General features: G+C 39.7%; 1 protein-coding gene across 4 annotated transcripts in view; it reads left to right on the forward strand.

Annotated features, from left to right (window-relative positions):
* The window catches only part of LOC112265821 (rap guanine nucleotide exchange factor 5), a 66,993-nt gene that overhangs the window by 32,498 nt on the left and 20,437 nt on the right, over positions 1–14,058 (forward strand). For 3 of the 4 annotated variants that reach the window (XM_042295327.1, XM_042295326.1, XM_042295329.1), the window contains 5 exons: positions 1,815–1,899; positions 2,004–2,052; positions 3,561–3,637; positions 9,103–9,261; positions 13,022–13,200. In XM_042295327.1, coding sequence (XP_042151261.1) covers positions 1,815–1,899; positions 2,004–2,052; positions 3,561–3,637; positions 9,103–9,261; positions 13,022–13,200 — 549 coding nt within the window. The remainder of the gene's footprint in view (positions 1–1,814; positions 1,900–2,003; positions 2,053–3,560; positions 3,638–9,102; positions 9,262–13,021; positions 13,201–14,058) is intronic. The other variant, XM_042295328.1, reaches the window with a different exon arrangement.

Here is a 14,058-nt window from a genome sequence, read left to right on the forward strand (position 1 = left end):
ACCCAGTGTTGCCTGTGTGTTCCATGACCATCACCGTGTGTGTATGTGTGTGTGTGTGTGTGTTATAAGAGACACACATACACCAGGACATAAATGAAAGCAGTGTTCCAACTCTTGACAAGATTCATCTCTAATCTCGCTACATATTGTTAATCCCTTAGACAGACAGACAGACACACACATCTCTTCAATAGACTCTCTCTTTATAGCTGAAGCTGGGTCCGTGTTGGGGGGGGTGTTCCGAGTGTCACACAGAATTCCAGTTCCCTCCGATAGAATTCCAACTCATCCGTGTGGCATTCCAACTGAGCCTGCTACTGAACTCAATATGTCACTCAGAGAGAGGAAGAATGGGAGAGAGGAGAGCGAACTGGAGAGAGAGGGGAAAAAACAGAGGGAGTGAGAGAAATGATAACTTCAGACGACAGAGAATAGGGAGGCACAAAGACAGAGAGGGAGAGATAATCTCTAACCACCCCTTCCTCTCCTCCCCTCGCCTTGTCCTCTTCTGTGTAGTCAGGAGGTAGAGCTGGAAGGAGGGAGGGAGGGAAAGGGAGAGTGTGATGCCATCACTATCTGTCCTGCTACTGCATCCATCATGGTTTATCAGATGACACGCTCTCCCGCACACACATCCACACACACATGCACACACACACTCTTTCTCCTTCGCAACTAAAGCCACAGAAAAAATGTAAATGATATGCAAATTATTCTGGGAACAGTGGGAATGTGTGTGTGTGTGTGATAGAGAGAGAGGGACTGTAGTATACAAAATGTGTCTTCTAAAAGACAACACATTACATCAGAGGCCTGAGGGCACTTTGTTCTGCTGCTAAAGAGATTAGTTTACCCTAAAACACTGTCCTGTTGATATACACACACACAGAGAAAAAACATGTACGCACATACACACACACTCACACACACAGACAGAAGGAGGAAAAGAGAGGAGAGAACAAGGTCTTGTTTCCTGTTTAGATCCAGTAGCAGTCGAGGTGGCAGTAGAGGTACCAACAGAGAGACCAGTAGAGCAGGGCTATTCAACTAGAGTGCCTTTAGAAAATATTTATAGCCCTTGACTTATTCCAAAATGTGTGTTGTTATAGCCTGAATTAAGAATGGATTCAATTGTTTCTCTCACGCATCTACACACAATACCCCATAATGACAAAGTGAAAACATGTTTTTAGAAATCTTAGCAAATTTATTGAACATGAAGTACAGAAATATCTTATTTACATACAGTACCAGTCAAAAGTTTGGACACCTACTCATTAAAAAATGTTTTTTTTTGTGTGTGACTATTTTCTACATTGTAGAATAATAGTGACAATGTCAAAACTATGTAATAGCACAAATGGAATCATGTAGAAAATCAAGTGTTATTAAAATACATATTTTTTTACTTTTTAACAAGGTACACCTGTTAATTGAAATGCATTCCAGGTGACTACCTCATGTAGCTGGTTGAGAGAATGCCAAGAGTGTGCAAAGCTGTCATCAAGGCAAAGGGTGGCTACTTTGAAGAATATAACATATATTTAGATTTGTTTAACACTTTTTTTGGTTACTACATGATTCCATATTTGTTATTTCATAGTTATGTCTTCACTATTTTTCTATAATGTAGAAAATAGTACAAATAAAGAAAAACCCTTGAATGAGTGTGTTTTGACTGGTACTGTAAGTATTCACACACATGTTAGAATCACCTTCAGCAATCTTCCTGGGTAATTCTCTTTGCACACCTGGATTGAACAATATTTGCACATTATCATTTTTTTAAAAGTGTGTGTGTGTGTGTGTTGTAGGTCTGAGGAGGACTCGGAGGGGAACAGAGATGTCTGCGGGGACAGCTTTCTCCAGATGAAAGCACTAGAGAGACTCACCTCCACGGTGTGTGTGTGTGTGTGTGTGTGTGTGTGCGTGCGTGCCTGCCTGCCTGCCTGCCTGTTTGACAGGAGCTGTCATTGAGTTTGCTGTATGTTCTACCCCTACAGGTCCAGAATGAGTTGGCTGCTGCTCTTGCCCGCAAGGCTCGCAAAGCCAGTGAGTTGGTTACTATAATACATGTGGTACTATATTATGTGTGTTAGTGATGCGCAGGTCAGCTGTTTGTTCCCCCGAAGACGCCTGCTAATAACCCATCCTCAACCCCTCAACTATATGTGATAAAGTGAGGTCACACCCAACCTTAACCCGCAAATAGAAAATGCACTGTACAGTCAGATTATGAAACAATTTTTTAACAGGGGATTTGGCAGGATTTCTTTTTTTAAGCCTAATTTAGACGTGTGTGCATATAATTTCCAACATTTTGGTAGTCTATTTGTTAGTCAACATGTCTATAATTACATACATGCAGCTTATCTTCTGTCATCACTGCCCTAGAAGACAAAATAAACTCTTGCTCACCAGAATAATGTTAGATATCGATGACTGCTTCAATGTAGTTGACATCGGTAAAGTTTTCTCTTTCCTCTCTGCTTGTCTTGCACAGCAGACGTTTAGGGACCAGGGAGAAAATGCAATAACATATATATATATTTTTAAATGGCATTGGTTTTAAGGAAATTAAAAGCATGTGAATACGAACCAACATGTTTCTGATAAGATTTCAGTTCGACATGGAGGCATATTTTAGGTGGTTGAAATGCTATCAGATTTGATGATGCTGATAAAGATGGTCCCTAACCTCGCATTCATTCTCTCAAGATCCTGAAAGAAAGAAATCATATTCCTCCACTCCTGTTCCCGAGTCAAAATGTATCATTTTACAGCAATAAATGCTTCATTCTGCAGGAATTCCTATTAGGCCAAGTGAGAGGATATATTCCTATAACCAGTGTCCAGATTTCAGTTTCTATTCCATTTAACCCATCTAAACAGTACAGTTCCCTTTGACGTGCATATTTGAAGTCCCTGCCTTGTGACTGTGGAATTTGTATAGTGCCTCTCACCATCATCACACATAACATAGCTGGCACTGCCATCATCCTCTTTTACCACTTCAACAAATCTTTCCCAAACATTACTTTTCTGGCCTCTCCTTCTCTTTATTTTCAACTCTCCATTTGCAGCGTTTCTATTATTGAATTCAATGCCGACATTGTCCTTTTTGCCTCAGTGGATCGATGTTAACTTTTTTTTTCATAAATTCCCAAAAGCATTTGGTGATTGGCGTGTATTTGGCACGTGTACATTTAGGCCCTAAAGCTTAGGCTTACGTACTAATGACAGGTAAAAAGAATGAAAAAACAACCTTACTGTAGTCTATAGATTTTAATTGCACAAGAATTATACTTTTATGGATATTTAATGCATTGTTTTCTCTTTATTCAACCCACCACCACCCACCCGCCCTTCATCCACACAATATTTCATGACCCTAAACCCACTCGCCCTACAGATATATCCACGGGGACTGCGAGTTATGAGTCAACCTGCGCATCACTATTGTGTATTACTACAGTATGTTTGTGCAAATAAAACCTTAGTTATAGGAGATTAGTCATGACAGCTGTCAATTTAACATACTGTGTTGTGATTGGTTGCAGTGGCAGAGCAGGATGGCCAAGAGTCACCAGACTCCACTCCTCGACAGACACCCACACCCAACGAGGAGAACACCATGGTAGGATACACACACACACTGGCATACCGGACACCCATGCAGTTTTAGTTTAGAAAACCATCTCTCCTCAGAAGCGACAGTTACAGGAATATAAAAGCAGCTTGATTGCTGTAGCAACATCAGGGAAACTGGGCAGAAGGCAGTTGTGCTTCAAATACATCAGTTCTGCAACATCTTTTTAATTGAGCCTCTCATTCTCCTTAATGGCTGAGATGAACTGTATAGGAAGCTCTGGGGACAGGTCGTCTGGATACTGGACAGCCAGTCCAGTCCAGAATTGGCAGATGCAAACAGATTATCATATTTAGCCGTTCTTGAGGGCTTGAAAAAAAGAAAAAGTGGTTTGCGAGTTGTGTGGTTGCAATATCAACAGTCTCTTATCTCTGGTATATATCTTGGCATGCATCATTCAAGTTTAAATCCTGTGCAGCGCAATGGACATAGGCCTATAATGCACAATGTTTCAGGAAAGACTGGGTTGGCAATACTCAGTATAGAAAACAGTCAGGCCCGCAACCTTGACCTGTAGGCTGTGGTGAAAACATTTGCACCCAAAAAAAGGAGGATTTATGGAGACCAGGGGAGTCTCTCAAGTTGGATTTAATTTAATTTACCTTGAGTTTGCAGCCCATTTGTGTAGGCAATTAGCCAGACAAAACCCGATGAGTTCAACAAGAAATATTGGCTAAATTTATCCTCAAGCTGACTACTCTTTTCCTCATTGTTGGGCTATTTGGTGTGTAATTTTTATAATAAGTTTATAAGTAGTAGCTAAATAGCAGGTAAATACGGTATATAGCTATTAGAGATCGACCGATTATGATTTTTTTAACGCCGATACCGACACCGATTATTGGAGGACCAAAAAAAGCCGATACTGATTAAACAGCCGATTTGTATTTATTTATTTATTTGTAATAATGACAATTACAACAATACTGAATGAACACTTTTATTTTAACTTAATATAATACATCAATAAAATCAATTTAGCCTCAAATAAATAATGAAACATGTTCAATTTGGTTTAAATAATGCAAAAACAAAGTGTTGGAGAAGAAAGTAAAAGTGCAATATGTGCCATGTGAGAAAGCTAACGTTTAAATTCCTTGCTCAGAACATGAGAACATATGAAAGCTGGTGGTTCCTTTTAATATGAGTCTTCAATATTCCCAGGTAAGAAGATTTAGGTTGTAGTTATTATAGGAATTATAGGACTATTTCTCTCTATACCATTTGTATTTCATATACCTTTGACTACTGGATGTTCTTATAGGCACTTTAGTTTTTGTTATTGCCAGTGTAACAATATAGCTTCCGTCCCTCTCCTCGCCCCTACCTGGGCTCGAACCAGGAACACATCGAAAACAGCCACCCTCGAAGCATCGTTATTGTCACGCCCTGACCTTAGAGAGCTTTTTATGTCTCTATTTTGGTTTGGTCAGGGTGTGATTTGGGTGGGCATTCTATGTTCCTTTTTCTATGTTTTGTATTTCTTTGTTTTGGCCGGGTATGGTTCTCAATCAGGGGACAGCTGACTATCATTGTCTCTGATTGGGAACCATACTTAGGTAGCTTTTTCCCACCTATGTTTTGTGGATAGTTATTTTCTGTTTAGTGTTTTCTGCACCTGACAGAATGTTTCGGTTTCGTTTATTCTCTTTGTTATTTTGTTCCAGTGTTCAGTTCAATAAAAGTAATGAACACTTACCACTCTGCACTTTGGTCCGATTCTTCCTTTTGCAGAGCAAGGGGAACAATTACTTCAAGGTTGAAGAGCGAGTGACGTCACCAATTGAAACGCTATTAGCACACACCCCGCTAACTAGCTAGCCATTTCACATCGGTTACACTAGCCTCATCTTGGGAGTTGATAGGCTTGAAGTCATAAACAGCTCAATGCTTGAAGCACAATGAAGAGCTGCTGGCAAACGCATGAAAATGCTGTTTGAATGAATGCTTACGAGCCTGCTGGTGCCTACCATCGCTCAGTCAGACTGCTCTATCAAATCATAGACTTAATTATAACATAATAACACACAGAAATTACCATTAATTTACCATTAATATGGTAAAATCCGGAAACTATCATTTCGAAAACGTTTATCCTTTCAGTGAAATACGGAACCGTTCCGTATTTTATCTAACGGGTGGCATCCCTAAGTCTAAATATTGCTGTTACATTGTACAACCTTCAATGTTATGTCATAATTATGTACAATTCTGGCAAATTAATTACGGTCTTTGTTAGGAATAAATGGACTTCACACAGTTCACAACGAGCCAGGCGGACCAAACTGCTGCATATACCCTGACTCTGCTTGCACGGAACGCAAGAGAAGTAACACAATTTCCCTACTTAAAAGAAAGTCATGTTAGCAGGCAATATTAACTAAATATGCAGGTTTAAAAATATATATGTCACGGTGAACTAGGTGTGTGAGGAATGGAATCAGGTGCAGAGAGTTCCACAGGGAAAAGTGCACTTTAATACGGCACAAACAAACAAGCCCACAACACAAGGCGCGGAAATATATGGACCACCCAAAAACACAGCACATACGCAACACAAAATTAATCGCGCACTAAACGAGGGCGGGTAAACCTACTTTAAATAAGGAAGCCCATCAAGCCCACACAAATAGACACAGGTGCAACTAATAAGACAAAACAAAACAGACAACGAAAAAGGGATCGGTGGCGCCTAGCAGGCCGGTGACGACGACCGCCGAGCACCGCCCGAACAGGCAGGGGAGCCAACTTTGGCGGAAGTCGTGACAATATACTTGTGTATTGATTTTAAAGAAAGTGTCACGGTCGTTATAAGGATCGGACCAAGGCGCAGCGTGGTATGCGTACATTCTTATTTATTTAAAGAATGAATCACTGAACAAAATAACAAACCGAAACGTGACGCTATACAAACGAGTGCTGACAGGCAACTACACATAGACAAGATCCCACAAACACCAAAGGGAAATGGCTACCTAAATATGATCCCCAATCAGAGACGACGATAAACAGCCGTCTCTGATTGGGAACCATATCAGGCCAACAGAGAATTACAAAAACCCCTAGATCTACAAAACCATAGACATACAAAAACCCTAGACAATACAAAACCCCTAGACAATACAAAAACTAGCGTACCCACCCTAGTCAGTCACACCCTGACCTAACAAAAATATAAAGAAAACAAGAGATATTGTCACGCCCTGGTCTTAGTTATCTGTGTTTTCTTTATTATTTTGGTTAGGCCAGGGTGTGACATGGGTGATTTATTGTGTTTCGTCTTGTCTAGGGGTTTATTAGATTTATGGGGTTGTGTTCAGTGTAGTTGTCTAGATAAGTATATGGTTGCCTAGAGTGGTTCTCAATCAGAGGCAGGTGTTTATCGTTGTCTCTGATTGGGAACCATATTTAGGCAGCCATATTCTTTGGGTATTTTGTGGGTGGTTGTCTCCTGTGTCAGTGTTTGTGCCACACGGGACTGTTTTCGGGTTTTCACGTTTCTTGTTTTGTATTCTGTTCATGTATAGTTTCTCTTATTAAAGAACCATGAACTTTAACCACGCTGCATTTTGGTCCTACGATCCTTCTCGCCTCTCCTCTTCAGAAGAAGAGGAAGAAAACCGTTACAGATAGGTCAGGGCGTGACAGAAAGGCATTGATGTTTATGGTTAGGTACACATTGGTGCAACAACAGTGCTTTTTTCGCGAATGCGCTTGTTAAGTCATCACCCGTTTGGAGAAGTAGGCTGTGATTCGATGAGAAATTAACAGACACCACATCGATTATATGCAACGCAGGACAAGCTAGTTAACCTAGTAATATCATCAACCATTTGTAGTTAACTTGTAATTATGTTAAGGTTGATTGTTTTTTATAAGATAAGTTTAATGCTAGCTAACAACTTACCTTGGCTCCTTGCTGCACTCGCGTAACAGGTAGTCAGCCTGCCACACAGTCTCCACGTGGAGTGCAATGTAAGGCAGGTGGTTAGAGCGTTGGACTAGTAACCAGAAGGTTGCAAGTTTGAATCCCCGAGCTGACAAGGTAAAAATCTGTCGTTCTGCCCATGAACCAGGCAGTTAACCCACCGTTCCTAGGACGTCATTGAAAATAAGAATGTGTTCTTAACTGACTTGCCTGGTTAAATAAAGGTAAACAAAAAAGAATCGGCCACAATTGGTGTCCAAAAATGCAGATTGTTATGAAAATGCTGATTAATCAGTCAACCTCTAATAGCTATAAATAGATAGTAGACTGAATCATTAAAAAATCCATAGTAAGCTAGTGTTTTGAGGGTGGACTGGCTGTATTATTGGTCATTAATAGCCTGGTTTTACGCACAACAACTTTCTGTCCAAGCTGGAAGAGAGCACAAGGATGGATCATGTCATGCAGGTTCAGGTAGCCTGTACAGGACAGTTTTATATTATAAAACATCTATTGGTAGCTGATGAGTATACTGTTAGAGCAAAAATGTATTTTACAATCTGCCATGTTTGAATTTTCAACTTTAATTACTGAACAAGTAATTACATTATTGCCACTAGCCAGCAGTCTAAAAATGACAGTATTTTGATACACACACACACACACACACAGGAGAGGAGTGGGAAGGATGGGAGAAGAGGGGAGGAGCGGACAAGCGAGGAAAGTAGAAGAGTGTATACTGAATAAACCTTTTACACTCCTTCAATAATTCATTCCCTCCATCACGTGTGTGTGTGTGTTTACTTGGCTGATCTTTCTTTGAGTGAGGAAGTAGAAGAGGGGAGACTGGACTTTGGGTTGTGGCACAGATAGAGTGTGTTGTTATCAGGGGTGTTTTCTTTGTAAACAATGGTTTGCAGGAAGGTGTGTGTGTGTGTGGTGGCGGCACCGTGGAATAGTTTAACTCGCGGGAAGCACCCTGCTCACAGCCAATCTGCACACACACAGCGTGTAGACTCCAATATAAATAAACAGTCCATATTGCCTTACTGATGATACCATTATATTACCAAGGGATCTCCTCCATCCCAAATATAACCTGCCCCCACAACAACAGATTATCACTAAGAACACCCCCTCTTTCTCCTCCACACATCCACACTGGCCCATCGAAGCCCACAGCCCCAGACGCAGTGTTTCTAAAGCCAGGGCGCTGCTAGGGAGGACACGACACTACGTTTCTGAAGAACACACAGAGACAGAGAGAGAGAGAGAGAGAGAGAGAGAGAGAGAGAGAGAGAGAGGGACTGGGATTATTTTGAGTTATTTTCCCTCTTTCTCTGTGATTTACAGAAAGAGACCCTGAGACAGACAGAAAGACTAGCTGACAGACCGTGAGAGTGGGGTAGATTTGATCCAAAAGCTATTTTGGGGTGTTACCTACCTTTTATATTTAACCTCTCACCTCTAATCCTGTGACCTGATGATATCGTTGGGCTATGGACTAAGATACCTGTTCTCTCAGTCCCGTTCCTTACAGCTGGGGGGGGGGTGTGTGCGTCCGGACGGTGTGTGTGGCCGCGAGGAGCTGACCAGACTAGAGCTGGTCCAGAGACTGGCTGCAGACAGCTGCAGACTGCTGCAGAACCAGAACTACAGAGTACCAGACCACCGCAACCCCACCGTGAGTACACACACACACACACACACACCCTCTGACAAACATACTTCTGAATAATATATTTTGTGATAGTATGCTCTAACTTCACGTCAGTGTTTTACAATGTGTGTGTGCGTGTCTGTGTGTGTGTGGGGGGGGGTATATGTATGGATGTGTATTTTACGGACTTCCTTTCGAACCCTTCCTTTCCTCTCCTCTACGTATGTCATCTAGTCATCTGTGAGAAGTTGGAACATTCTGTCTCTCTAGTATATAACATTCTGTCTCTCTAGTATACAACATTCTGTCTCTCTAGTATACAACATTCTGTCTCTCTAGTATACAACATTCTGTCTCTCTAGTATATAACATTCTGTCTCTAGTATATAACATTCTGTCTCTCTAGTATATAACATTCTGTCTCTCTAGTATATAACATTCTGTCTCTAGTATATAACATTCTGTCTCTAGTATATAACATTCTGTCTCTCTAGTTTATAACATTCTGTCTCTAGTTTATAACATTCTGTCTCTCTAGTATATAACATTCTGTCTCTAGTATATAACATTCTGTCTCTAGTATATAACATTCTGTCTCTCTAGTATATAACATTCTGTCTCTAGTTTATAACATTCTGTCTCTCTAGTTTATAACATTCTGTCTCTCTAGTTTATAACATTCTGTCTCTCTAGTTTATAACATTCTGTCTCTCTAGTATATAACATTCTGTCTCTCTAGTATATAACATTCTGTCTCTAGTTTATAACATTCTGTCTCTCTAGTTTATAACATTCTGTCTCTCTAGTTTATAACATTCTGTCTCTAGTATATAACATTCTGTCTCTCTAGTATATAACATTCTGTCTCTCTAGTTTATAACATTCTGTCTCTAGTATATAACATTATGTCTCTCTAGTTTATAACATTATGTCTCTCTAGTTTATAACATTCTGTCTCTCTAGTTTATAACATTATGTCTCTAGTATATAACATTATGTCTCTAGTATATAACATTCTGTCTCTAGTATATAACATTCTGTCTCTCTAGTATATAACATTCTGTCTCTAGTATATAACATTCTGTCTCTCTAGTATATAACATTCTGTCTCTAGTATATAACATTCTGTCTCTAGTATATAACATTCTGTCTCTAGTATATAACATTCTGTCTCTAGTATATAACATTCTGTCTCTAGTATATAACATTCTGTCTCTAGTATATAACATTCTGTCTCTCTAGTATATAACATTCTGTCTCTAGTATATAACATTCTGTCTCTAGTATATAACATTCTGTCTCTCTAGTATATAACATTCTGTCTCTCTAGTATATAACATTCTGTCTCTAGTATATAACATTATGTCTCTCTAGTTTATAACATTATGTCTCTCTAGTTTATAACATTCTGTCTCTCTAGTTTATAACATTATGTCTCTAGTATACAACATTATGTCTCTCTAGTATACAACATTCTGTCTCTAGTATACAACATTATGTCTCTCTAGTATACAACATTCTGTCTCTAGTATACAACATTATGTCTCTAGTATATAACATTATGTCTCTAGTATATAACATTCTGTCTCTAGTATATAACATTCTGTCTCTAGTATATAACATTCTGTCTCTAGTATATAACATTCTGTCTCTAGTTTATAACATTCTGTCTCTAGTTTATAACATTCTGTCTCTAGTATATAACATTCTGTCTCTCTAGTTTATAACATTCTGTCTCTCTAGTTTATAACATTCTGTCTCTCTAGTTTATAACATTCTGTCTCTCTAGTTTATAACATTCTGTCTCTCTAGTATACAACATTCTGTCTCTCTAGTATATAACATTCTGTCTCTAGTTTATAACATTCTGTCTCTCTAGTTTATAACATTCTGTCTCTCTAGTTTATAACATTCTGTCTCTAGTATATAACATTCTGTCTCTCTAGTATATAACATTCTGTCTCTCTAGTTTATAACATTCTGCCTCTAGTATATAACATTATGTCTCTCTAGTATATAACATTCTGTCTCTCTAGTATACAACATTCTGTCTCTAGTATACAACATTATGTCTCTAGTATATAACATTATGTCTCTAGTATATAACATTCTGTCTCTAGTATATAACATTCTGTCTCTAGTATATAACATTCTGTCTCTAGTTTATAACATTCTGTCTCTCTAGTTTATAACATTCTGTTTCTAGTTTATAACATTCTGTCTCTCTAGTTTATAACATTCTGTCTCTCTAGTTTATAACATTCTGTCTCTCTAGTTTATAACATTATGTCTCTAGTATATAACATTCTGTCTCTAGTATATAACATTCTGTCTCTAGTATATAACATTCTGTCTCTAGTTTATAACATTCTGTCTCTAGTATATAACATTCTGTCTCTCTAGTTTATAACATTCTGTCTCTTGTATATAAAATGATGTCTCTCTAGTATACAACATTCTGTCTCTAGTAGAGGTCGACCGATTATGATTTTTCAACCGAACGTGTGGCTATCCTAAATCTAAATATTGCTGTTACAACCTTCAATGTTATGTCATAATTATGTAAAATTCTGGCAAATTTTGTTCACAACGAGCCAGGCGGCCCAAACTGTTGCATATACCCTGACTCTGTGTGCAATGAACGCAAGAGAAGTGACACAATTTCCCTAGTTAATATTGCCTGCTAACATGAATTTCTTTTAACTAAATATGCAGGTTTAAAAATATATACTTCTGTGTATTGATTTTAAGAAAGGTTTTGATGTTTATGGTTTGGTACATTCGTGCTACGATTGTGCTTTTGTTAAATCATCACCCGTTTGGCGAAGTAGGCTGTAATTCGATGATAAATTTACAGGCACCGCATTGATTATATGCAATGCAGGACAAGCTAGTTAACCTAGTAATATCATCAACCATGTGTAGTTAACTAGTGATTATGTTAAGGTTGATTGTTTTTTATAAGATAAGTTTAATGCTAGCTAGCATCTTACCTTGGCTCCTTGCTGCACTCGCGTAACAGGAAGTCAGCCTGCCATGCAGTCTCCTCGTGGAGTGCAATGTAATCGGCCATAATCAGCGTCCAAAAAGGCCGATTACCGATTGTTATGACAACTTGAAATCGGCCATACCGATTAATCGGTCGACCTCTAGTCTCTAGTATACAACATTCTGTCTCTAGTAAATAACATTCTGTCTCTCTAGTATACAACATTCTGTCTCTATAACATTCAGACAATTCCTTTACTTTCAGGCCATCAAATGTCCAAACTCTGTTTTCTCTTACATTGCTAGCATACTTTCTCAAACTAAATGGATGTGGTTTTGCTGCAGCAGATTCTAACTGTGTGTGTAGATGTACATTATGTGTGCCATGTGTGTGTGTGGCTGTGTGTGTTTAGAGGGGTAACCCTGTATCAGATATCAGACCGTTGTTTTAATCTGCAGCTCACAGGGAGTTGATGGGAGATGTGGTGGGTCCACATATTATGATAGAGACATGAGGTTAGGACCATTGGTTTTCTTAAAGGATTATCTACATAATTAACTTATTTCACTCATTGGTCAAAAGATACGTTTTTGATTGGACACCCTACAATATATTTTCCACTCTGTGTTATAAAACTCCCTCACAACACACATTGTCCTCCTGTTTCTCTCTATATTCTGCATACAATAACAATGTACAACTCTCTCTCTCTCTGTCTCTGTCTCTGTCTCTGTCTCTGTCTGTCTCTCTCTCTCTCTCTCTCTCTCTCTCTCTCTCTCTCTCTCTCTCTCTCAGGGAGAGGCAGTAGGGAGGGTGTGTCTTAAGGAAAGGGGTCGGGACGTCCTTGTGCTACAGAGAGTGCCATCATCAGTGACATCACCTAACCCCGCTTCCTCGCCATCATCAGTGACATCACCTAACCCCGCTTCCTCGCCATCAGGGGGAGGGGCCAGAGAGGAGGACGGAGAGAAGAGGTCAGTATCCTTATCTTTCAATTTCAATATCTCTGTCTTTGTGGGCGTTGCTGGAATATACAAATTAATCATGTAAACGTTATATATGATCTATAAAGACTTCAAACTGTATGCTGTGTATGTCCCAGACAAACCTGTTCGTTGAAAGCCATGTCAAGAAAAATATTTTACATTCTCCCTCCTTTTCCCTCTCTTAAGTCACACCCTTTGCATGCCTGCACGCACACAAGCATCTGCCCTGACAAGATAGATTGTGTGTTTGCTTCCAAGAGGATGTGTGTGAGTTTGTGTGTGTTATGACAGAGAACGTGTGTGTTTTAGCTGCAAGCAGAGAGAGAATGATTTTCTTGTCTTGAAGGGAGGAACAAATCAAAAGAAAGCAAGACTGTTTGCTGCCTAGAGGGTGTGTTTACACATTATAAAGGGTGTGTGTGTGTCTCTGGTGTTAGGCAGGGAGAGGGGAGGCCTCAGTACATCCCCTTTTGGGGTAGAGCTACTATAGCCTCTATATCTGTGGAGCTCCAGGCAGGCAGGGGAAGCAGGCTGGCTCTTCAGCCCAGGACAGAGCACCCTGGCTGAGCATGTTGCGCTAGGGAGAGCAAATCCTCTGGAGGAATTGAGATGGACTTGAGAACTGTCACACTAGTGGAGGCAGAGGAAGATGAAGACGGTAGTGATGATGATGAAGATGACTGTTGTAGTAGTTCTGTCCCGACCTTCAATGTCCCTTACCTGCTCTACATTGATGATGAGGATGAAGATGACTGGAGTAGTCTACCTTACATTGATGAGGAAGGGGAGGATGAGGAGGGAGAGGAGGAGAGGGAAGAGAGAGAAAGGAGAGATAGAAGCTCGGAG

The sequence above is a fragment of the Oncorhynchus tshawytscha genome, linkage group LG13 (genome assembly GCF_018296145.1).
Source record: "Oncorhynchus tshawytscha isolate Ot180627B linkage group LG13, Otsh_v2.0, whole genome shotgun sequence".
NCBI classification, from domain to species: domain Eukaryota; kingdom Metazoa; phylum Chordata; class Actinopteri; order Salmoniformes; family Salmonidae; genus Oncorhynchus; species Oncorhynchus tshawytscha.